This window comes from Heterodontus francisci, chromosome 21, assembly GCF_036365525.1.
Source record: "Heterodontus francisci isolate sHetFra1 chromosome 21, sHetFra1.hap1, whole genome shotgun sequence".
Lineage (NCBI taxonomy): Eukaryota > Metazoa > Chordata > Chondrichthyes > Heterodontiformes > Heterodontidae > Heterodontus > Heterodontus francisci.
Window position 1 is genome coordinate 30,104,216 of NC_090391.1, and position 25,449 is coordinate 30,129,664.

Sequence of the window (25,449 nt, forward strand, 5' to 3'; positions counted from 1 at the left end):
AGCGAAGAATAGACCGAATAATTACAGGCCAGTCAGTCTCACCTCAGTAGTCGGCAAATTATTTCAATAATTTGAGAGATAGGATAAACTGTCACTTAGAAAGACATAGGCCAATCAAGGATAGACATCATGGATTTGGTAAGGAAGATCTAGTTCAGAGATGCAGCACTGAAACAGGCCCTTGAGCCCACCGAGTCTGTGCTGACCATCAACCACCCATTTATACTAATCCTACACTAATCCCATATTCCGACCACATCCCCACCTGTCCCTATATTTCCCTACCACCTAGCTATACTAGTGGCAATTTATAATGGCCAATTTACCTGTCATCTGCAAGTCTTTTGGCTTGTGGGAGGAAACCGGAGCACCCGGAGAAAACCCACGCAGACACAGGAAGAACTTGCAAACTCCACACAGGCAGTACCCAGAATTGACCCACGTCACTGGAGCTGTGAGGCTGCAGTGCTAACCACTGCTCCCCTGTGCCGTCCAAGTTGATCGATGTTTTTGAAGAAGTAACAGGGAAGATAGATGAGTGTAGTGCAGTTGATGTGGTCTGCATGGATTTTAGCAAGGCTCTTGACAAGGTCCCACATGGAAAAATAGTTTAAAAAAATCTCATGGGAACAACGGATATGCAGCAAGGTGGGTACAAAATTGGCTCACTGGCAGGAAACAAAGGGTAATTGTAGAAGGGAGTTTCAGCGACTGGAGGGCTGTTTTCAATGGTGTTCTCTAGGGCTCAGTATTGGGTCCCTTTTTTCTGGTGTATTTTAACAATTTGACGTAAATAGGGCGGGCGTGTTCAAAAGGTTTGCGGCCGACACAAAGAATGACCATCTGGCAGATAGTGAAGAGGATATCTGTCGGCTGCAGGAAGATACTGATGGTCTGGTCAGATGGGCGGAAAAGTCCAAATGGAAATCAACTTGAAGAAGTGTGAGGTGCTGCATTTGGGGAGGTCATCAAGGCAAAGGAATGGACAGTTAATGGAAAATACTGAGAAGTGTAGAGGCAGTGAGGGACCTTAGAGTGGATGTCGACAGATCCCTGAATGTAACAGGAGTGCTCGATAAGGTGGTTAAGAAGACATATGGAATCCTTTCCTTTATTAGGCAAGGTACGGAATACAAGAGCAAAGAGGGCATGTGCGAAATGTATAACACATTGGTTAGGTCACAACTTGAGTACAGTGTGCAGTTCTGGTCGCCTCATTACAGACCGGATGCAATTGCACTGGAGAGGGTACAGAGGAGATTGACGATGACATTGCCAGGACTGGAAGAAATGCAGCTATGAGGAAATAGTAGATAGGTTGGAATTGTTCTCCTTGGAACAGAGAAGGTTGAGGGGAGATGAGATTGCAATGTATAACATTATGAGGGGCCTGGATTGAGTGGAGGTGACGGGTCTATTCAGAGACCGCTAGCAGAGAGGTCAGTGAGGAGAGGGCATAGATTTAAAGCGATTGGTAGCAAAGTTAAAGGGGAATAAGGACAAACATTTTTCACCCAGTGGTTGGTCATGGTCTGCAACTCGTTGACTGAAAGGGTTGTTGAGGCAGAGACCATCAACTCATTCAAAAAGAGTCCGGGTATGCACCTCATGTGCCGTAAGCTACAGGGCTATGGGCCAAATGTTGGAAGGTGGGAGAAGAATAGGTGGCAGTGAGTCGGACAGAAGAGCAGAACTTCTTCAAGGTCGGCATTCCTGGAACAGATGCGGCAATGGCATAATAGGTGGATTGTTTTTCCACCTAAAAGACACGATGGGCCATGTATTTTTTATTTTTTTTTAATTAGCGATACAGCACTGAAACAGGCCCTTCGGCCCACCGAGTCTGTGCCGAACATCAACCACCCATTTATACTAATCCTACACTAATCCCATATTCCTATCAAACATCCCCACCTGTCCCTATATTTCCCTACCACCTACCTATCCGAGTGACAATTTATAATGGCCAATTTACCTATCAACCTGCAAGTCTTTTTGGCTTGTGGGAGGAAACCGGAGCACCCAGAGAAAACCCACGCAGACACAGGGAGAACTTGCAAACTCCACACAGGCAGTACCCGGAATCAAACCCGGGTCCCTGGAGCTGTGAGGCTGCGGTGCCAACCACTGCGCCACTGTGCCGCCCTAAAAAAAAATGTTTTTCATTTTTTTTTTCTATTTTGTGTATTCTGAAATATCATCTGAAATGTCTGCCACTGCATTGCTATTGACCTATCCCTTAACCTGATTTGTGGCCTCTTTATGTGCCTTAAACATTCCATGATTCTTCTATGGTGCTAAGATATAAAATAACTTACCTACCGGTGGCGGCCAACCCCATGCTGATTTTACGACCGCTGAACACAGCTTGTGCGCCTTCGGAGCACGAGAGTGAGAACCTGGTGGAGAGGAGGGAGGAATAATATTTTCAGGGTGGGTAGTATGGGGCAGCGGGGAAAATATTTTTTTATTGGCTGTGTGGATAGTGGGAAGGTGTTGAAGGGCAAATGTTAGTAGGTTTGGTGGTGGGGGGGAGGTTCGGGTGTGGAATAAGGTCCGTTGTTTTTCAATAAGGGCCAATTAAAATACCATTGGAGGGTGTTGTGGAAAGGCCTCCCTATCCTAATTATTTATTTTAAAAGCATCATGCCGACTGTAAATTGAAATATTTATGTAATTGCTCAGGGCTTAACCCATTTAAAATGGTGTTGGTGCCTGCGCGGTTTCACAGGATGCCATTGCCGGAGACTCGGTGTCCGCCCCCTCTATATCATCGAAGCGACCGCCCCACCCCCTCTATTTAAATCAGCCCCCATACATAATATCGCGGGGACTGTGAGGCAGCACTTCCATGTCGAAAGGTCTCTGCTCTCAGAGCGCACCACTGCAGAGCACAACACACTGATGAATTGCAGTCCTGTATCTAGTATGTGGAGTCCAGTTCTGTCTGCAGTCATTACCGTGCCTGACTCCCTTCCTCTACAGGCCTACCCGGCAGGAGTTTAGCAGCATTCGCCACTACCCCCCACCCACCGACCTCGGGTTTCATGGTCGAAGGGCCCAGAAAATACCTCCTGGAGAGACCCACCACAGGTCTTGACATGGGAAGGCCTCGTGCCATTTTATCGGCAGCAGCGAAGCCTCGTGGCTGATTCCCCACCGCTCATCGATGGTACTGATTTTAAATGTGGAAATCAGTAGCAATTAATGAATAATTCCTTACCTCGTCAGGACAGCCGTCCCACACCGATATTCTATCCGGATGGCAGAACGCCCAGGTCTTCGGATCTGCATTCGCAAATCCGAGGCAGAGCACTGGTGGGGGCGGGGGAGGAGTCAAATTTCAGGGCGGGAGGGGGACTGAAAAATTAATGCGATTGGTTGAGGGGATGGTCCTCAGGAGTTGAAGTTAAAGTCGAGAAAGTTTGGGGGGAAAGGTCGGGATCCAGGGTTTACTTATTTAGTGGAGCGTAGAAAAATAAACTGATTAGTCATTCAGGCGGTGGGAGAGGGGTTTGGAACTGAGAATACACGTTTAATATTATTTTTCAGAAAACTGTGACTTTAAATAGTGAATCGAAGTGGAAGGGCCTGAAGCCCGTTAAAAACGATGCAGGCACCTGCATGGTGACGCCACAAGTGCCCGCCACCTGACGGCATTGGGGGCGGGCGCTCTGCCCCTCCATGTAAATGAGCCGCCACGCCAAATATCAGGGCGGCTCCGTGGCTCACATCTCACAGGTGCGCTGTGCCGTTCTTGAAAAAGTTTGCCCACTATCTCGAGCCCCGAGTTGTGCACACTCCTCCTCCAGCCTCAATGGGCCGTGTGGACTACTACTGCTCCTCATGCGTACATTCGTATGCTTGTACGCACACTCTTTCACTCTATATATCCAATACTTGGACACCAAAGGTGTGCAGGCACTTTTTCTAGCCTCCCTTTCCTCCCTCTGTAGAAATCCTTTGAAAGGATTATAAAGAACTGTAAAGTGTTCTCAATGATACTAAAATGTAATAACAATTAAAAAGGAATAGAAAGGATGATGCCGATTTATCAAAGATTATAGATTGATCCAAAGACTATAAAGGATGGTAACAACCATGAAGGATTATAAGGGATTATGAATATTATAAAGGATTAGCATGGATTATGAAGGATCGCAAAGGATTCTGAGTTTATATAGTATCAGGAACTCCTTCAAATATGATATACAATTTTGCAATATTATAGAGATTTATGCAGGATTATAATGGGCTATGATTTGTCATAAGGTGTTAAAAAGCATTATCCTTTCCTTTTGGGCCTCCTTATCTCGAGAGACAATGGATATGCGCCTGGAGGTGGTCAGTGGTTTGTGAAGCAGCGCCTGGAGTGGCTAAAAGGCCAATTCTGGAGTGACAGGCTCTTCCACAGCTGCTGCAGAGAAATTTGTTTGTCGGGGCTGTTGCACAGTTGGCTCACTCCTTGCGCCTCTGTCTTTTTTCCTGCCAACTACTAAGTCTCTTCGACTCGCCACAATTTCGCCCTGTCTTTATGGCTGCCCGCCAGCTCTGGCGAATGCTGGCAACTGACTCCCACGACTTGTGATCAATGTCACACGATTTCATGTCGCTTTTGCAGACGTCTTTATAGCGGAGACATGGACGGCCGGTGGGTCTGATACCAGTGGCGAGCTCGCTGTACAATGTGTCTTTGGGGATCCTGCCATCTTCCATGCGGCTCACATGGCCAAGCCATCTCAAGCGCCGCTGACTCAATAGTGTGTATAAGCTGGGGGTGTTGGCGGCTTCAAGGACTTCTGTGTTGGAGATATAGTCCTGCCACCTGATGCCAAATATTCTCCGAAGGCAGCGAAGATGGAATGAATTGAGACGTCGCTCTTGGCTGGCATACGTTGTCTTATACGCTGTATAAGCATTATACAGTATTGCAAAGGGTTGTAAAGGATTTTCAAAGTTATATCAATTTTTACAAGGGAATATAATGAATTATAACTGATGATAAGATTTACCAAAATTATAAACGATTATTATGGATTAAAATTATTATTATTAATAGCTATAATCATAATGATAATAATAATAATAATAATAATAATAATAATACTAATATAAGGTTCCAAAGGGTTATAATGGCTGATGACGTGTTATAAAGGTTTGCAAATTATTCTAACGGATTTACAAGTATAATAATCAAATCGATAGGATTATAAAAACTATAAAGTTTTATGCAGGATAAAACGTGTTATGAAGGACTAGACCGATTTATAAAGTTTTGGAAAGGCTATTAACATTTATAATGTATACGAACGGGTCATTAAAATTATGAGGCAGGATAAAGCATTGCAAAGGGCTATAAATAATTATAAAGTGTTAAATGGGTTATTAAGTATTACAAAAAAAAAATTAGAAGAATTGGAACGAAATACAAATGTTCACCCAGCATTAAAAAGTGTAATAAAGGAGTTAAGTGATTTTGGAAAGGTTTGGAAAAGAGTATACAGGTTTATAAAGGATTATAAACGGTTAAAAGGAATCGAAAGGGTTATTTTGGATTACAGAGGATCATGAAATACTACAACGCGTTATAAAGGATTATATGACGTTCTCAAGATTAGAAACTGTTGCAAAGTTTTATAAAGGACCAAGGATTATCAAGGGTTATGAAGAATTACAGCAGATTTTAAATTTAAGTGCTAAAAACAGTTCCAGAATATTATGAAATATAACGTGTTATAAATGATTATAATTATCAAAAATTATTATTAGGCATTATAAACGGTTATAAAGGGTTATAAAGGATTGCAGAGTGTTAGAATGGATTATTAAGGATTTAAAAAAATTACAAATGTTATAAAATATTGTAAATTATCATAATTAATTATAAAGTATGATACAGGTTTCTAAAGTTTTATAAAGGATTATAATGTGGCATGAAGTATTATGACTTGCTATGAATTTTGTAACGCGTTATAAAAAGATTATGAATGATTATTAAATGTCAGATATGGTTACAAAGGCTTATAAATTGTTAGAAAGAGTAATTCTATTTCTTCTATTTTTTTTCTATGTTATAAACGGTCATAAAAGATAATAAATGTTTATAAAGGATTACAAAGTCTTATAAAGCACTATAAAGGGTTACAAAGCATTCCAAATGATTATAAAGCATGCTGATGAGTTATGAAGTGTTGTAAGTGTTATTTAAGTCTCATAAACAATTATAAAGTTTGTATACGATAATAAAGCGTTACAAAGGATTATAGAGTGCAATAAACAATTATCAATGGTCTTAACATTAGAAGGTGTTAGAAGATTTTATAAACACTTATAAATGTTGATAAAACATTACAATGTTTATAAATACGATAACGGATCATGAAGAGTTATGAAGATTACTCAGCATTATATAGGTTATATTGGATCATGTAGCTATACAGAGGATTACAAAGCATTTAAAGGATTATAAAGAATTCCTGCTGAAGCGTCCCAGTGTGTTCTCAATTCTTGTTCCTTCTGTTGTTGTGTTTGTCACACTGGACTGCATGGAGATGACAGATGGGCGGTGCCAGTATTGACGCAATTGCCTCGCGATAACTCTCTGCTCCAATGCTTACCCGGGCAGCAGGAACCAGCGAAGATCAGGCCCCACTCCCTGACCATTGTGGCGGCACGCTGTCAAGTATGTCCCGTACCCACTCCCCTTCACAATGGGGAGTAGGCTGCGACCGCACACACCCATCACCATGGGGTAATGACTCTGTCCCATTCCACCGTTCCTGATCACCATGGAGAACAGACCCCGCCCATGCTCTGTCACCACAGCGAAAGGCCACGACACCGAGCTTTGCCACCATAGAGTCTGTCACCATAGCAGCCCGCCGCTGCTGCAAATATTTTTTTTTAATGTGGAATATGTTGGAAATAGTCGATGATTGAGTTCTTGTCATCATTTTATTAATTTAGTAATTGGAGAAAAAGGATACTTCAGCACAGTTTTCAAATGTTCTCTGAACTGAGTCTGGGTCACGGCATAAATGCAAGTGTTTGTGCAGCAACTCAGGAGTTGCAGCATGAAGCCTATTTCCTGCAGAAAAACTGGTATATGTTCAGATCCATTTCCCAGATACCACATTCGATTCCATATTGAATACACCATTAATACTGCCCATAACAGTACGTAATTGGCTGAGATAACTAACAGTAAAATGATTGATTTCCTTCGGCTCTCCATCTCAGAGTCTCTGGAACTCTCGCCATTGCTATTAGCTCGTAGTCTCCTGCGTGCTCTACTGCTCACTACAATGTGTCTGACGGTCAACACATTGAGCAGTAGAATCACAAGAAATGGGACAAACGGGGTTAGAATGTAATGGAGGAACTCGATTATTGTCCAGAACTGAGAGTACAGAACACTTGTAGTTGCAAAACAAAACCAGGGTTCGTTCCGCAGCCAATACTGCCCTGATAACATAAAGTACCGGGAAATGTTCTTTAAACAGCTCAGCACCGTCACTGTCCCCAGAACAATAGCCGACGTTTTCCTGGTGCAATATTTAGTTTTCAGCTTCTGGCAACAAATGGCCACAAATCGATCAAAGGTGAAAGTGACGGTGAACCAGACAGAACAGTCCGTAGCTGCAAATAGCAGGGCGGCGTGGATATTACACACGGGGATGGAATACTTCAGGAAAAGAAAATGTTTCAGGTAAACAATGGGAATATGCCTCAGAATAAGGTCGAAGATAACAACCAATAGATCTGCCGCTGCCATGGCCACGAGGTAGCAAGTGACACATTTGGAAAGGCCACACTTTCCCTGAGACAGGATCGCAATCGTCACCAAGTTAACTGTGAGCAAAGGAAATAAACAAAGAAATCATACATCAGACTGGGCGCAAAGTTACAAGATTGATTGAGTACTTATTGAGATGTTCAAACGAGCCTCTGCATCCAGTGACTTATTGAATGTAATGGACCTGAAAAAAATCGTGAAGGTCTGTGATACGGTGGAAGGCGGGAACGATTAAATGAGAAAAGAATAACACTGAAAATGTTGAACTCAATGTTGATCATAATCCTCCGCTCTCATCCTTCCCTTTCTGGTTTAAATACTGTTCCTCTGAAGCATTCCCAGTTCTAAAGAAGGGTCAAGGACCTCAAACATCCTCAAGGAGGAGCGGGGCCCATAGGATTGCGCCAGGAGGTGGGGGTCGGAGGGCCCGTCGCCTTTCCATCACACGTAATTTTGTCGGGGCAGCATAGGCTGACAAATGCATTCCCACCGAGAGGCCATTTGAGGCCCATAAGTAGCATATTATTGGCAACTAATGCCTTCCCAGTGCCGCTGCTGGGATTTTACCGTCGGTGTTGGGTGTCTCCGCTACATGGGAATGTCTCCGTTAAAATGAGGCGACATATTTGTCGGCATGGGATGGGGGGGGTATTGGGGGTTTGTCTTCTACATGGCCAATCTGTGGCCCACGGAAGACCCCGCCAGGAAATCATCTATCCCTGTAAATCCTTCTTCTTCTGCACTAAAGCACCACCCTCGACCCCACCCCCAGCTTCACCAACATATTATCTGGGCTCGAATGCTTGGCCTGGGCACAAGCCCTCTTGCAGTACAGGCAGTGGTCACCGCTTCTGGTGGCACTGCAATACTTCTGAGCTGCAGCCCATGTCATTGGCCAGCAACTCTTGGAGATGGGATCGACCTATTCAAAGGTTCGCTGTGGGGAACTCAAGCTGGCCAAGGCAGGACACCTCCTGCCTTTTCAGCACAGCACCAGGAGCACCGCCATGGGCACAAAACCCAGCACATGATCTCTGGCTGGATTTTGTGATCCTGTAGAAGGTGGGATTGCTGGCGTGGTGAGGGGCAGAGAATCCATGAGGAGCCGTTTGTCATGGAATCCGATGTTGTAATGCACACGCCCAATATTGCCGGAGGTGAGGAATTGCCGTGGTGGCACTTCCACACTGATGCTATGACTTGATAATTTATATGCACTACGTACTGTAATAAATACATTTGAATGTCATTCACCGTGATCCAATCAGTAGTTATCAATTTTGTCCCTGACGTGAGTGCCTCACGTGTCTTCAGTTTCACGTCTTTGGAAAGCTGCTGCCACTGAGGTGAGAGTCCTCAGTGCCTCAAGAGTGAAGGTAACTTCACCGATGATTTCGATGGGAGGTGTTTTTGCAGCGAGCATTGCCGTTAAGCTCAATCTGCAGAGAGATAGGGACAGCGAGAGAGAAGGACAGACAGAGAGGGACAGAGAGAGAGAAGGACAGAGAGAGAGAGAGACAGATTTCCTCCTTCACACATACTGTCTACTTATAAAAGCTCCCCCTTCACATCTTATCTACTTGCAGAAATTCCCCCTGCACATATTATCCAGTTGTAGAGATCTCCCTTCACACAATATCCCGTTGTAATGATTCTCCTCTTCTCACTCAATCCATTAACAGAAATCCCTCTTCTCTGGTATACAACGGCATGAAGCACTCCCTAGAAGTTTGTGCCAGCTATCTTGGAAGCTGCCATGACTCATACATAGTTCGACAGTCCCAGATGCCACAGCTTTTGATAAATCCGACTCACCTTCAGGGGTGAACACTCTGGGACTGAACACTCTCAGCGTGAACACTCCTTGAAGACATGACTTTGTATGCGAGGAAGGAAAACGAACAATGATACGTAAGAACTTGCCACAGTTGCACCCCAGTGACAATCGAGCAGGCCGTTGGTGTGCTGAAGGTAAGGTTCCGATGCTTCGGTAGATCCAGTGGACCCCTTAAGTGTAGCCCAGACAGGATTACCCAGAGTGTTGTGTTCTGCTGCTTTCTACATAGCATAGCAATACAGAAGGAGGTGATCTTGCAAATAAAGACATGCAAGAGCATGAGATCATCCTCTGACCAACAGGACACAGAGGGCACACAAGGTTAAGAAGGCATGGACGATCAGAGCAGAGTGATGGGGACCAGATATGGGAAACATCACATAGCTGTGGCATGTGTTAATATGTTAATTGTGTATCAATTGTTTAAATACACGCAGGTGGAGGGTGCTAATCGGGACTTTACTTAAACACTTAGAAGCAGATACTTGTTGAGATTTTTGGAGGGTTTGAGGAGCTAATGTTTTGTAATCCTTTTCGTCTGTGCAATAAAGGTGGAACTGAGTAAAGACAGGCTCCAGCGAAGTGGCCTCTTTCTGTGTCTTAAACTTGCTATGATTCTATAATTCTATCCTTCCACAGCAGGCTTTCATGGTAGCAGAGCGTGGTTTCCAAAAGCTAAAGGTTGCAAACTTGGATTTTATCTTTCATTCATATTTAAAGATAAAACTAAAATCTCACTCGCTATTGTGGAAAATATGGCAGAAACCAAGAGGGTATCATTATAGTTCGATTTTCGCTGAGTCTGATTCATGTGGCCAGTGGTCGAATGAAGTGGATATGTGTACATGGTTGCGTTTCTACAAAAGAGGAAACAAGGTATGACCTTAGCGTTGTTACGTGCCAACTGAAGTGAAATCAAAAAGTGTTTTGTAAACTGTATGTTTGTCCGTTGCATCATGATGAAGCATTGGATCTGCTGTTTGAATTCTTGGATGAAATCTACAAGGGGGATGCATGTGGATAAGGCATGGTAAGACTTTGATAGATTTCTGTAAACAGGTGGTTATTCAATAGAGGAATATATCATGAACCTCAAAAGACTGTATAGAAGACTAAGGAAATTCAATTTGGAGATCCCTGGTTCATTTAAATTGCCATATTGTACTAAGGTTTCGCATATGGACAGGCTGCTGGTCCCAACTATGGGTCGGTTCTTCAAAAAATGTCTCCCTGTTGCATCAAATGTCGGCTGCCTTAAACAAATTCCCGGAGAAACACTCATTTTCTGCAACTCGAGTAGAAATGACAGGGAATTCTGAGGTGATACAAAGAAAGCAGGACTCGAAGCTAACGAGATTTTAAAATGTTTAAGACCCTGGAAGCAGCATCAGTACAATGGAGAAGTTAAAGACAGGAGGAATGAAGATGAAAACAGCTTAGTAGGTTTGGCTATTACTGTGGAAGTTAGAATTGGAGAAGCAAACATATGCAAATGAATCCCAGGAATGCCCAATGAACAGTTCATTGGTGCTTCAGATGTGACTCAAAGTATCATTATGCAATGACCTGCCCAAAGTAGAGTTGCAGAGTCCACGAAATAACGCAGGATGCAAAGAATTGTGTGGCAGAAGAGGAAGAAACTGACGAATCTGAAAGAACTGTTATCGTCACAAGGAGTTTCAGTCCTGTGATAAATGTGTTCGTTGTGCATTCAATCAACTGTGCTCTATTAAATAATGCTTGCACGTAGGCAGTATGTGGAACCGATTGTTTACAATGTTACCTGGTTTCAAACAATAGTGAGAATCGACACAGGTTAAGGAATATAAAAGTGCTACCAGCTGCTGACAACACATTGAAGTCACTGAATTGAGTAGTTATTCCTTGTAAAGTAGCTGCAGTCAGCCTCTTTATCAGTACTGATGCAGTCCCTGGTGAAATACCTTTACTGTTGACTAAAACTTCAATGCAAAGGCACAAAGGAAACTTGATGTGGAACATGAAAAGACAATTGTTTTTGGAAAGTCAGTGAAATTTCAGTTTACTCAGTCAGAGCATTATTGTATCCCCGGAAGAAAACATGGTGTTTCTATTTCGAGTGTTAGAGATGTATTTGTGGCATCAGTTGTCAATAATCAGAGAGATAAAACCCAAAATTTCTTGAAGTTCACAGAGAACTTGCTCACCTTTCTTGTCAGAGATTTAAAAACCCTGTTAAATGATGCAGGTGTGTTTAGCGAGGAGTAAATGAAGACATTAAAATAGATTAGTGAAAAGTGTGAAATCTGTGAAAAGTTTTGGAGGACACCCTCACGTCCTCTTGTAAACTTCCCAGTGGCATGTGACTTTAAATAAATAGTTATCATGGGTTTAAAGGTATGGGACAAAGACAATAACATTTGCATTCTACATTTTATGGACCTAGCGACTAGGTTTCACATTTCTATAACAATAAATAGCGACGTAAAAGGGGTGATTACGGATAAAGTTAAGTAGAAATGGATAGGGACCAGACTTGGAGCACAAACTCCGTTTGTGATTGTTAATTGAAGGGAATTTGTCAAAGACGCGTTCAGAGACATGTCTGATAACATTAACATTATGGTTATGAATACTTAGGCTGAAAGTCCTTTCAGCACTGGACTGTTTGAAAGGAATCACGCAATGACTGATGAACTACTGCATTAGATCTTGTTGACCAGCCATACTGCAAGTAGACAACTGCCCTGGCACGACTTCGTTTCAGATACTTAGAAAGTCCCTATCTATTGTGTGATAGTCCTCCTGCTCTAGAAGGTAGGACAATTCGGTCCTGTTTTGATCACATTTGAATGCTTTGCATGCAGGGAGACGGGAGTTAATCAAGGTTTAGGTCTCTGAGAAAAGTCGGAGAGCTCTGAGGCATCGCATAATGCCATCCAAGGTGGAATAGAATTAAGGAGATTTGGTGAAAGATAAAAGAGAGGAGAATAAGGAATGGGATGGTCCTGATAAGGATAATTGGGTGGGATGACAAAACATTCTGGGAGACGGTGGAATAGTGTTAATGTCACTGAACTTATTAACCCAGAAAGCTGGGCGAATCCTCTGGCTGAAAGGGTTCAAATCCCACCACGGCAGCTTGTGGAAATTCAATTAATTAATACATGCAATTAATTAATTCTAAAATAAACTCTGGAATTGAACGCTGCTCTCAGTAATGGAGACACGAAACTGTTATTGATTGTTGTAAAAACCCATCTGGTTCGCTCTTGTACTTTCGGGAAGGAAGTTTGCCATTCTCAACTATTCTGGCCTACGTGTGACTCCAGACACAGCAATGTGATTGACTTTTATCTACCCTCTTAAAATACCTATCAAGCCATTCAATTGTCAAGTGCAATCGGGGATGGGCAACAAACGTTGACATTGGCAACGCTGCCCACAGCCAATGATGGAATTAAAGAAAGTCGTTATCAAACATAGAAATCAAAGTAATAGGATTCATTCGTAGGTTTAATTACAAGATCTCACAATATGAGCAGTACACAGTGGGAACTGATGCACCTTGCAACTCACATGCTCATGTGTTTTGTGATGAAGGTCCTGAGGAAATGAATACAGTAGAAAAAGGTTTGTTTTTATTATTATTCATTTAGGGGATGTGGGCATCACTGGCTATGCCGGCATATATTGCCCATCCCTAATTGCCATTGAGAAGGTGGTGGTGAGCTGCCTTCTTCTACCGCTGCAGTCCATGTGAGGCAGGTACACCCACAGTGCTGTTCGGAAGGGAGTTCCAGGCTGTTGACCCAGCGACAGTGAAGGAACGGCGATATAGTGCCAAATCAGGATGGTGTGTGACTTGGATGGGAATTTGCAGGTTGTGATGTTCCCATGCATCTGTTGCGCTTGTCCTTCTAGGTGGTAGAGGTCGCAGGTTTGGAAGGTGCTGTCAAAGGAGCCTTGGTGCGTTGCTGAAGTGCATATTGTAGATGGTGCACACTGCCTCCACTGTGCATCTGTGGTGAAGGGAGTGAATGTTTGTGGATGGTGTGCCAATCAAGCGGGCTGCTTTGTCCTGGATGGTGGCGAGCTTCTTGAGTGTTGTTTGAGCTGCACCCATCCAGGCAAATGGAGAGTATTCCATCACACTCATGACTTGTGCCTTGTAGGTGGTGGACAGGCTTTGGGGAGTCCGGATGTGAGTTATTCGCCTCAGGATTCCTAGCCTCTGACATGCTCTTGTAGCCACGGTATTTTCATGGCTACTCCAGTTCAGTTTCTGATCAATGGTATCCACAAGGATGTTGATAGTGGGGGATTCAGCAATGGTAATGCCATTGAATGTCAAGGGGAGATGGTTAGATTTTCTCTTCTTGGAGATGGTCATTGCCTGGCACTTGTGTGGTGCGAATGCTATTTGACACTTATCAGCCCAAGCCTGGATATTGTCCAGGTCTTGTTGCTTTTCTACGTGGACTGCTTCAGTATTTGAGGAGTCGCGAATGGTGCTGAACATTGAGCAATCATCAACAAACATCCCCACTTCTGACCTGATGATTGAGGGAAGGTAGTTGTTGAAACAGTTGAAGACGGTTGGGCCTAAGACACTGCCTTGAGGAACTCCTACAGTGATGTCCTGGAGCTCAGCTGATTGACCTGCAACAACCACAGCCATCTTCCTTTGCGCTGGATATGCCTCTCACCCGCAGAGAGTTTGCCCCCTGATTCCCATTGACTCCAGTTTTGCTAGGGCTCCTTGATGCCATACCAGGTCAAATGCTGCCTTGATGTCAAGAGCAGTCACTCTCACCTCACCTCTTGAGTTCAGCTCTTTTGTCCATGTTTGAACCAAGGCTGTAATGAGGTTAGGTGCTGAGTGGCCCTGTCGGAACCCAAACTAGGTATCACTGAGCAGGTTATTGCTAAGCAAGTGCTGTTTGATGGCACTGTTGATGACACCTTCCATCATTGCTGATGATTGAGAGTAGACTGATGGGGCGGTAATTGGCCGGTTTGGACTTGTCCAGGTTTTTGTGTACAGGACAGACCTGGGAAATTTTCCATTTTGACGGGTAGATGCCACTGTTGTAGCTATACAGCTTGGCTAGGGGCGTGGCAAGCTCTGGAGCACATGTCTTCAGGACTATTGTCGGAATGTTGTCAAGACCCATAGCCTTTGCAGTATCCAGTGCCTTCAGTCGTCTCTTGACATCACATGGAGTGAATCGAATTGGCTGAAGACTGGCATTTGTGATGCTGGGGATTTCAGGAGGGGGCCGAGATGGATCATCAACTCGGCACTTCTGGCTGAAGATTGTTGCAAATGCTTCTGCCTTATCGTTCACACTGATGTGCTGGGCTCCCCCATCATTGAGGATGGGGATATTTGTGGAGCCACCTCCTCCAGTTAGTTGTTTAATTGTGCCCCACCATTCACAGCTGGATGTGGCAGGACTGCAGAGCTTAGATCCGATCCGTTGGTTCCGGGATCGCTTAGCTCTGTTTATTGCATGCTGCTTATGCAGTTTCGCATGCAAGTAATCCTGGGTTGTAGCTTCACCAGGTTGGCACTTCATTTGAGGTATGCCTGGTGCTGCTTCTGGCACGTCCTCCTGCACTCTTCATTGAACCAGGGTTGACCTCCTGGCCTGATGGTAAGGGTAGAGTGGGGGATATGCCGGGCCATGAGGTTACAGATTGTGGTTGAGTACGATTCCGCTACTGCTGATTGCCCACAGCGCCTCATGGATGCCCAGTTTTGCACTGCTAGATCTGTTCGAAATCTATCCCATTTAGCACCAGTAACACGCAACACGATGAACACCATCCTCAATGTGAAGGCGGGACTTCGTCTCCACAAGGACTGTGCGGTGGTCACTGCTACATATACAGTCATGGAAAGATGCATCTGCGGCAGTCCGATTGGTGAGGACGAGGTGAAGTATGTTTTCCGCTCTTGTTGTTTCCCCCACCACCTGACACAGACCCATTCCAGCAGCTATGTCCTTTAGTACTCGGCCAGTCGTGGTTCTACCGATCCACTCTTGGTGATGGACATGGAAGTCCCCTAATCAGAGTCCATTTTGTGCCCTTGCCACCCTCAGTGCTTCATCCAAGTGGTGATCAACATGGAGGAATACTGACTCATCAGCTGAGGGAGAGCGGTTGGTGGTAATCAGTAACAGGTTACCTTGACCATGTTTGGTCTGATGCCATGAGACTTCATGGGGTCCATTGTCGATGTTGAGGACTCCCAGGGCAACTCCCTCCCCACTGTCCGCCACCTCTGTTGGATCTGTCCTGTCGTGGGACAGGACATACCCAGGGATCGTGATTGCGGTGCCTGGGGCATTGTCTGTAAGGTATGAATCGATGAGTATGACTTTGTCAGGCGGTGGCTTTACTAGTCTGTGGGACTGCTCTCCCAACTTTGGCACAAGCCCCCAGACGTTAGTAAGGAGGACATTGCAGCATCGACAGGGCTGGGTTTGCCCTTGTCATTTCCGCTGCCTAGGTCGATGCCGTGTGGTCCGTCTGGTTTCATTTCTTTTTATTGACTTCGTAGCGGTGCGGTACAACTGAGTGGCTTGCTCAGCCATTTCAGAGGGCATGTAAGAGTTAATCAAAGTGCTGTGGGTCTGGAGTCGCATGTCGGCCAGCAGATGTCCTTCCCGAAATGGCATTCGTGCACCAGATGGGTTTTTACAACAATCGACAATGGTTTCATGGCCATCATAAGACTAGATTTTAATTCAAGATTTATTAATTAAATCCAAATTCAACCTTCTGTTGTGGTGGGATTTGAACCCATGCCCCCAGAGAAGTACCCTGGTTCTCTGGGTTACGAGTCCAGTGATAATACCACTACGCCACCGCCTCCCCAAGGGGCCCAAGTCCTTCTGATCGAGGCTTCGTCTGAGGACGGTGTGAGGCTGCTCGTGGCTCCCGGCTCATTGGGATCGAGTCTTCTCAGAGTCGGGTTGCTTGTGAATGCAGCCCAAAGTGGGTGGTAAACTCCAAATAAGGCTAAATACTGGAACGAGACTGATAGTCAACAAATACTGTAATGGAAAGTTGAAAAGAACTTTGAAGAGATAAAGGGTTGGATAATGTGCGTGGTCATGATGCTTAGGAAAACTATTGCATCAAAGGCCAATTGTCCCGAGAATGTCCGCGGGTGACATATATTCCAGAGCTTTCTAAACATTGGAGGCATGCAATAATTGTGTGACGTGCAGGAATATCTACAGGAAATATTAACTATTGGTTGCATGATCAAAATGATGGCCATGAAGAACAATTCATGGTCTGGAAGAATGGGGTGAAAGAGTGCATGGTTAGGATGTGCAGTGCAAATTCTAATAGTGGGTCTGGAAGCGGTTCTTGTGTAAAGAAGTGATCATGCACTGGAACATAGGGACATAGGAGTAGGAATAGGCCATTCAGTACATCGAACCTGCCTCGTCATTCCATATAATCATGGCTGATCATCCACTTCAATTCCTTTTTCCCACACTATCATCATATCCCCTTCTGTCATTTCTATTTTGAAATCTGTCAGTCTCTGCTTTAAACTTTCTAAATGACTGAGTTGCCACCGCCCTCTGGGGTGGAGAATTCCAAAGATATGCAATCTTCTGAGTAAAGAAATGTATCCTCATTTCCGTCCTAAGTGGCCCCCCTCTTATTTTGAAATTGTGTACTCTGGCTCGAGACTCCCCAACCAGGGTAACCAATTTAGCTGCATCCACCCTATCGACCCATTTAAGTATTTTGTAGCTTAGATCAGTTGTCATTCTTTGAAACTCGAGAGAATACAAGCCTCGTTTCCCCTATACTTCTTCATAGGACAGTACCGCCATCCAGGGAAGAAGTATGGTGAACCTTCGTTGCACTCCTGCAATGGCAATAGTATCCTTCCTAAGGTCAGGGGACCAAAACTGCACCCAGTACTCGAAATGGTGTCTAACTAATGTTCAGTACCATTGAAGCAAGACTTCGCTACTCCTGTACTCAAATACTCTTGTAAAAGAGGGGGGGGGGTGTGGCATTGTTAATCAAGGAGAGTATTACAGCGACAGAAAGGACGTTTGAGGACTCGTCTACTGAGGTAGTATGGGCTGAGGTTAGAAACAGGAGAGGTGAGGTTACCCTGTTGGGAGTCTTTTATAGACCTCCGAATAGTTCCAGAGATGTAGATGAAAGGACAGCGAAGATGATTCTCGACAGGGGTGAGAGTAACAGGGTAGTTGTTATGGGGGACTTTAACTTTCCAAATATCGACTGGAAATACTATAGTTCGAGTACTTTAGATGGGTCAGTTTTTGTCCAGTGTGTGCAGGAGGGTTTTCTGACACAGTATGTAGACAGGCCAACCAGGGGCGATGCCACATTGGATTTGGTACTGGGAAATGAACCCGGCCAGGTGTTAGATTTAGATGTAGGTGAGCACTTTGGTGACAGTGATCACAATTCGGTTAGGTTTACCTTAGCGATGGGCAGGGACAGGTATATACTGCAGGGCAAGAATTATAACTGGGGGAAAGCAAATTATGATGCGATTAGGCAAGATTTAGGATGCGTAGGATGGGGACGGAAACTGCAGGGGATGGGAACAATCGAAATGTGGAGCTTATTCAAGGAGCAGCTACTGCGTGTCCTTGATAAGTATGTACCTGTGAGGCAGGGAGGAAGTTGTCGTGCGAGGGAGCCGTGGTTTACTAAAGAAGTTGAAGCGCTTGTCAAGAGGAAGAAGAAGGCTTATGTTAGGATGAGACGTGAAGGCTCAGTTAGGGCGCTTGAGAGCTACAAGCTAGCCAGGAAGGATCTAAAGGGAGAGCTAAGAAGAGCAAGGAGAGGACACGAGAAGTCATTGGTGGATCGGATCAGGGAAAACCCTAAGGCTTTCTATAGGTATATCAGGAATAAAAGAATGACTAGAGTTAGATTAGGGCCAATCAAGGATAGTAGTGGGAAGTTGTGTGTGGAATCAGAGGAGATAGGGGAAGTGTTAAATGAATATTTTGCGTCAGTATTTACAGTAGAGAAAGAAAATGTTGTTGAGAATACTGAGATTCAGGCTACGAGGCTAGATGGGATTGAGGTTCACAAGGAGGAGGTGTTAGCAATTTTGGAAAGTGTGAAAATAGATAAGTCCCCTGGGCCAGATGGGATTTATCCTAGGATTCTCTGGGAAGCTAGGGAGGAGATTACAGAGCCTTTGTCCTTGATCTTTATGTCGTAATTGTCGACAGAAATAGTGCCGGAAGACTGGAGGATTGCAAATGTTGTCCCCTTGTTCAAGAAGGGGAGTAGAGACAGCCCTGGTAATTATAGACCTGTGAGCCTTACTTCGGTTGTGGGTAAAATGTTGGAAAAGGTTATAAGAGACAGGATTTATAATCATCTTGAAAAGAATAAGTACATTAGAGATAGTCAGCACGGTTTTGTGACGGGTAGGTCGTGCCTCACAAACCTTATTGAGTTTTTCGAGAAGGTGACCAAACAGGTGGATGAGGGTAAAGCAGTGGATGTGGTGTATATGGATTTCAGTAAGGCGTTTGATAAGGTTCCCCACGGTAGGCTATTGCAGAAAATACGCAAGTATGGGGTTGAAGGTGATTTGGAGATTTGGATCAGAAATTGGCTAGCGGAAAGAAGACAGAGGGTGGTGGTTGATGGTAAATGTTCATCCTGGAGTTTAGTTACTAGTGGTGTACCGCAAGGATCTGTTTTGGGGCCATTGCTGTTTGTCATTTTTATAAATGACCTGGAAGAGGGTGTAGAAGGGTGGGTTAGTAAATTTGCAGATGACACTAAGGTCGGTGGAGTTGTGGATAGTGCCGAAGGATGTTGTAGGGTACAGAGAGACATAGATAGGCTGCAGAGCTGGGCTGAGAGATGGCAAATGGAGTTTAATGCGGAAAAGTGTGAGGTGATTCACTTTGGAAGGAGTAACAGGAATGCAGAGTACTGGGCTAATGGGAAGATTCTTGGTAGTGTAGATGAACAGAGAGATCTTGGTGTCCAGGTGCATAAATCCCTGAAGGTTGCTAACCAGGTTAATAGGGCTGTTAAGAAGGCATATGGTGTGTTAGCTTTTATTAGTAGGGGGGTCGAGTTTCGGAGCCACGAGGTCATGTTGCAGCTGTACAAAACTCTGGTGAGACCGCACCTGGAGTATTGCGTGCAGTTCTGGTCACCGCATTATAGAAAGAATTAGAATTAGAATTAGAATATTACAGCGCAGTACAGGCCCTTCGGCCCTCGATGTTGCGCCGATCATCTGACCTACACTATTCCATTTACATCCATATGTCTATCCAATGACCACTTAAATGCCCTTAAAGTTGGCGAGTCTACTACTGTTGCAGGCAGGGCGTTCCACGCCCCTACTACTCTCTGCGTAAAGAAACTACCTCTGACATCTGTCCTATATCTTTCACCCCTCAACTTAAAGCTATGTCCCCTCGTGTTTGCCATCCTCATCCGAGGAAAAAGACTCTCACTATCCACCCTATCTAACCCTCTGATTATCTTGTATGTCTCTATTAAGTCACCTCTCCTCCTCCTTCTCTCTAACGAAAACAACCCCAAGTCCCTCAGCCTTTCCTCGTAAGACCTTCCTTCCATACCAGGCAACATCCTAGTAAATCTCCTCTGCACCCTTTCCAAAGCTTCGACATCCTTCCTATAATGCGGTGACCAGAATTGCACGCAATACTCCAGGTGCGGCCTCACCAGAGTTTTGTACAGCTGCATCATGACCTCGTGGCTCCGAAACTCGATCCCCCTACTAATAAAAGCTAACACACCATATGCCTTCTTAACAGCCCTATTAACCTGGGTAGCAACTTTCAGGGATTTATGTACCTGGATACCAAGATCTCTCTGCTCATCTACACTACCAAGAATCTTCCCATTAGCCCAGTACTCTGCATTCCTGTTACTCCTTCCAAAGTGAATCACCTCACACTTCTCCGCATTAAACTCCATTTGCCATCTCTCAGCCCAGCTCTGCAGCCTATCTATGTCCCTCTGTACCCTACAACACCCTTCGACACTATCCACAACTCCACCGACCTTCGTGTCATCCGCAAATTTACCAACCCACCCTTCTACACCCTCATCCAGGTCGTTTATAAAAATGACAAACAGCAGTGGCCCCAAAACAGAACCTTGCGGTACACCACTAGTAACTAAACTCCAGGATGAACATTTGCCATCAACCACCACCCTCTGTCTTCTTTCAGCTAGCCAATTTCTGATCCAAAGCTCTAAATCACCTTCAACCCCATACTTCCGTATTTTCTGCAATAGCCTACCGTGGGGAACCTTATCAAACGCCTTACTGAAATCCATATACACCACATCCACGGCTTTACCCTCATCCACCTGTTTGGTCACCTTCTCGAAAAACTCAATAAGGTTTGTGAGGCACGACCTACCTTTCACAAAACCGTGCTGACTATCGCAAATGAACTTATTCTTTTCAAGATGATTATAAATCCTGTCTCTTATAACCTTTTCCAACATTTTACCCACAACCGAAGTAAGGCTCACAGGTCTATAATTACCAGGGCTGTCTCTACTCCCCTTCTTGAACAAGGGGACAACATTTGCTATCCTCCAGTCCTCCGGCACTACTCCTGTCGACAATGACGACTTAAAGATCAACAACAACGGCTCTGCAATCTCCTCCCTGGCTTCCCAGAGAATCCTAGGATAAATCCCATCTGGCCCAGGGGACTTATCTATTTTCACTCTTTCCAAAATTGCTAACACCTCCTCCTTGTGAATCTCAATCCCATCTAGCCTAGTAGGCTGTATCTCAGTAATCTCCTCGGCAACATTTTCTTTTTCTACTGTAAATACTGACGAAAAATATTCATTTAACGCTTCCCCTATCTCCTCTGATTCCGCACACAACTTCCCACTACTATCCTTGATTGGCCCTGTTCTAACTAAGGATGTGGAAGCTATGGAAAGGGTGCAGAGGAGATTTACTAGGATGTTGCCTGGTATGGAGGGAAGGTCTTACGAGGAAAGGCTGAGGGACTTGAGGTTGTTTTCGTTGGAGAGAAGGAGGAGGAGAGGTGACTTAATAGAGACATATAAGATAATCAGAGGGTTAGATAGGGTGGATAGTGAGCGTCTTTTTCCTCGGATGGTGATGGCAAACACGAGGGGACATAGCTTCAAGTTGAGGGGTGATAGATATAGGACAGATGTGAGAGGTAGTTTCTTTACTCAGAGAGTAGTAAGGGCGTGGAATGCCCTGCCTGCAGCAGTAGTAGATTCGCCAACTTTAAGGGCATTTAAGTGGACATTGGATAGACACATGGATGAAAATGGAATAGTGTAGGTCAGATGGTTTCACAGCTCGGCGCAACATCGAGGGCCGAAGGGCCTGCACTGCGCTGTAATATTCTAATTCTAATCTAATCTAATAAAGGCCTGAGCCATTATACCATTCGCCTTCCTAATTGCTTGCTGCACCTGCATGGTAGCTTTCAGTTACTTTTCAACAGGGACACTCAGGACCCTTTATACATCGACACTGCCTGATCTCTTACCATTTAAAAGAAACCTTGCACATCTGTTGCTCCTACCAAAGTGGACAGCATCACAGTTTTTCACATTGTATTCTGTCTGCCACATTCTTGCCCACTCACTAAGTCTGTCTAAATCCCCTTGAAGCTGCTTTGCATCTTCCTCACAACATACATTCTCATCTAGTTTTGTGTCATCCACGTACTTGGAAATACTACATTTGGTCCTCACATTCAAATCATTGATACGTATGATGAACACCTCGGGCCCAAGCACTGATCCCTGTGGTACCACACTAGGTACAGCCTGCCAACACGAGGGTGACCTGTTTCTTCCTATAATCCGCTTTCCGCCTGTCAACCAATCCTTAATCCATGCCAGTATATTACCTCCGATCCCATGTGTTTTAATTTTGCTCACCGAACCCCTGTGGGGGACCTTATCCAAAGCTTTCTGACAATTCAAGTATATCACGTCCACCAAATCCCCTTTATCAATTCTGTTAGTAACATCCTCAAAAAAGTCCAACAGGTTCGTCAAACATAATTTCCCATTCATTAGTCTCATATGCCCAATCAGATCATTATGATCCAAGTGTCCATTTACCACATCCATTAGAATATATTTTAGCTTTTCGCCAAGGACTGATCTAAGGTTAACAGGTCTGTAATCACTGTTTTCTCTCTCCCTCACTCCAATTATGTGCGAAGGGAAACTTTTAGTCGTGTTCCCGAAAGATATCAACGTGCGAATAGAGGCCGCAGGTTGAATATATTTCACAACGAAATGAAGGCTAGAGTGCAATCTCCAAATAAAACTAGCGATAGAAGTCCTCATGAACGTGATGTTTTAATGGCTGCCAATAAACTTGAGGATAAACGAATTAGAGAAGCATTAGAGAGTTGTAAAGTGTTTGGGGTTTATTCTGAGGTACCATATGGGGGAGAACAAGCATTGTTACATAGATGGACCTGTACTGAAAACGTCTTTCCCGATGGAATTTACAAGGTTAAATTGAGGCTAGTTGAAAGGGATTTTGAAGAACAATTGGGTGATACAATGTGAGAGTGGACTCTCCCAAAGCTGGAAAATCAATCTTGCAAATCTTTTTTGTCTCCTTTGACCACATATTTATGGGAGCGTAGATCCATTGTCATGAAAGCCACATTTCTGCAGTGTGATGCTTTTCAAAGATGAGTGTTTCTGAAACCACCCAAAGGGACGCAGATGCATTCCGAAAACTATGGAAACCGAACAAGTGCGTTTGAACATTGATGATGCTTCCAGGGTGTGGCATTTCTCAGTAAGATCTGATTTGTTGAAAATTGGTTGTGTTCAACGAAAAGTGGTGGGTCAGGAAACCCTCCCAGACAACTATTCAAATGAAGTTGGAGAAATATGCCAAGGCCAGAACATTTCGGCCCGGTTCTACGTGTTAGTGCTCTTCCCAGTGCAGGGAGAATCAGTGAAAGCCAGTTTCACTGGCTTTCACAGAGTAACAAAGATAATTGACAATGTGAATTATATAATTGACACTGCAGAACCGAGGAAAAAAGCAAAGTCGCGGAAACATTAATACTTTAAAACGGCGTCACAGACGGTAAGGGGACAAACAAACAGATCTGTTAGGCAGTCAGGAAAGAGTAAGGTGAACGGGACATTGAAAACGAGTTAGAAGGAGGCATAGAGGATCCCCTAATAGAACTTTCTACCGTCCAGTTAGCTAACACTGAAATGTTCTAGAAATGAGACAGCATGAGTCAATGAAAAATAAACAGGCTCCTGTTTAAATGCAGAACTGAGAAGGGACCTCAGAAGCCTGCTCACTGCGTTTCAATGGATCTGCAGGAACAAACCAGGGTGCAGAACCCTAACCCTACATGATGTGGATGCAGGAAAGACCCTTCCTACAGAAAAAAAATCCCTACAATGTAAGTGCCAGGAATGTGACCCAGGTTCGGTGGAACAATCAGTAAATGCTGTCGCATAAGCCGATTGAGCCCAGTCAGAGCTCCCCAGTTGGAGTTCCCCAGTTGTGCTGGTGCCCAATACTGATGACTCAACAAGGCTCAGAATCAATTGCAGAATGATTAATGCAGTGACCAAAGCTGATTCCGACCCAATTCCCCATCTGGAAGACTATATACAGAGTGGGAATCGCCACAGACATAACCAAATAGACTTGTTAAAAGGGTTCTGGTAGGTTCCTTGACCACCTAAGATGGTTTATTCCATTGCTGGGCGACGTCCTTTGGATTAAGCAAATCCACAACCACCTTCCAAAGGCTGATGGACCAAACAGTGGATGGCTTTCCCAACTGTGTAGTGTACTTGGATGATCTGTTGGTGTAAATTGACACGTGGTGGCCACTTCGACATTTAGAAGCGCTCTTGCAAATGTTAAGGGCAACTGACCATGTGGAAAATCGAGTAAAGAACGAGTTTGCTGAAGAACAAATATTCTACCTAGCCGCTTATTGTGGGTCAAGGATGAATGTTGCCCAAAGAATCAAAGGTACAGGCACTGATACATTTTCCCGTCCCCACGGTCAAATGGAAAATAAAGTGATTTTTGTAAATGTATGGGTTTTACCACAAGCTCGTCCTAAATTCAGCACTATAGCTGACCCATTGACAGATTTGTTACAGAAAAAATAAACAAAGGATGTGTGCTCAGGGAGATGTCAACAGTTTTCAAGAGGCTGGAAGCCACCTTAACCAATGAACCAGCGGTGGCAGATCCAAACCTGAACAAATCGTTTAAAGTGTCACTGGATGCTAGTGACCAAGGGGTAGGTGCCATCTGGCTCCTATTTTATGAATTAGGCATTGACAAACCAGTTGGATATTTCTGCTAAAAAATATAGAAAATGGGATACCCTTTGGTGGAGAAGGAAGCTGTGGTACTGTTGCTAGCTGGTAAAAAAACTTTGAATTATTGGGTGTGTTTTCGTACACCAGTCGAGGAAGGTAAGCATGCAGGTGCAACAAGCAGTAAAAAGGCAAATGGTATGTCGCTCTTCATAGCGAGAGCTTTCAAGTACAGAAGCAGGGATGTCTTGCTACAGTTATACAGGGCCTTGGTGAGGCCAACATGAAAAATTGTGGGCAGCTTTTGTCTCCTTACTGTGGAAGCATGTTCTTGCCAAAGAGGAAGTGCGATAAAGGTTTGCCAGATTGATTCCTGGGATGGCAGGACTGACACATGAGGAGAGATTGAGTTGGTTAGGATTATATTGGCTGGAGTTCAGAAGAGTGAGTGGGTATCTCATATAAACCT

General features: G+C 44.3%; 1 protein-coding gene across 1 annotated transcript; it reads right to left on the reverse strand.

Annotated features, from left to right (window-relative positions):
• Positions 1 to 6,949: 6,949 nt before the first annotated feature.
• Positions 6,950 to 22,784, reverse strand: LOC137381072 (probable G-protein coupled receptor 139). Its single transcript, XM_068053462.1, has 3 exons — positions 22,590 to 22,784; positions 10,371 to 10,536; positions 6,950 to 7,851 (listed from the first exon to the last, which is right to left on the reverse strand). The coding sequence occupies exons 1-3, from the start codon at positions 22,782 to 22,784 to the stop codon at positions 6,950 to 6,952; spliced, it is 1,263 nt and encodes a 420-aa protein (XP_067909563.1).
• Between the last annotated feature and the right edge of the window lie 2,665 nt (positions 22,785 to 25,449).

Excerpts from the sequence above, each read along its gene's own strand:
- LOC137381072 (XM_068053462.1), bottom strand. The coding sequence starts at position 22,784 with ATGGATGTGGTAAATGGACACTTGGATCATAATGATCTGATTGGGCAT. Across the intron at positions 10,537-22,589 it reads AGGTCCCCCACAGGGGTTCG|TTGGCACGTAACAACGCTAA; the intron begins GTGAGCAAAATT and ends ATTTCACTTCAG. Across the intron at positions 7,852-10,370 it reads CATATTTTCCACAATAGCGA|TTAACTTGGTGACGATTGCG; the intron begins GTGAGATTTTAG and ends CTTTGCTCACAG.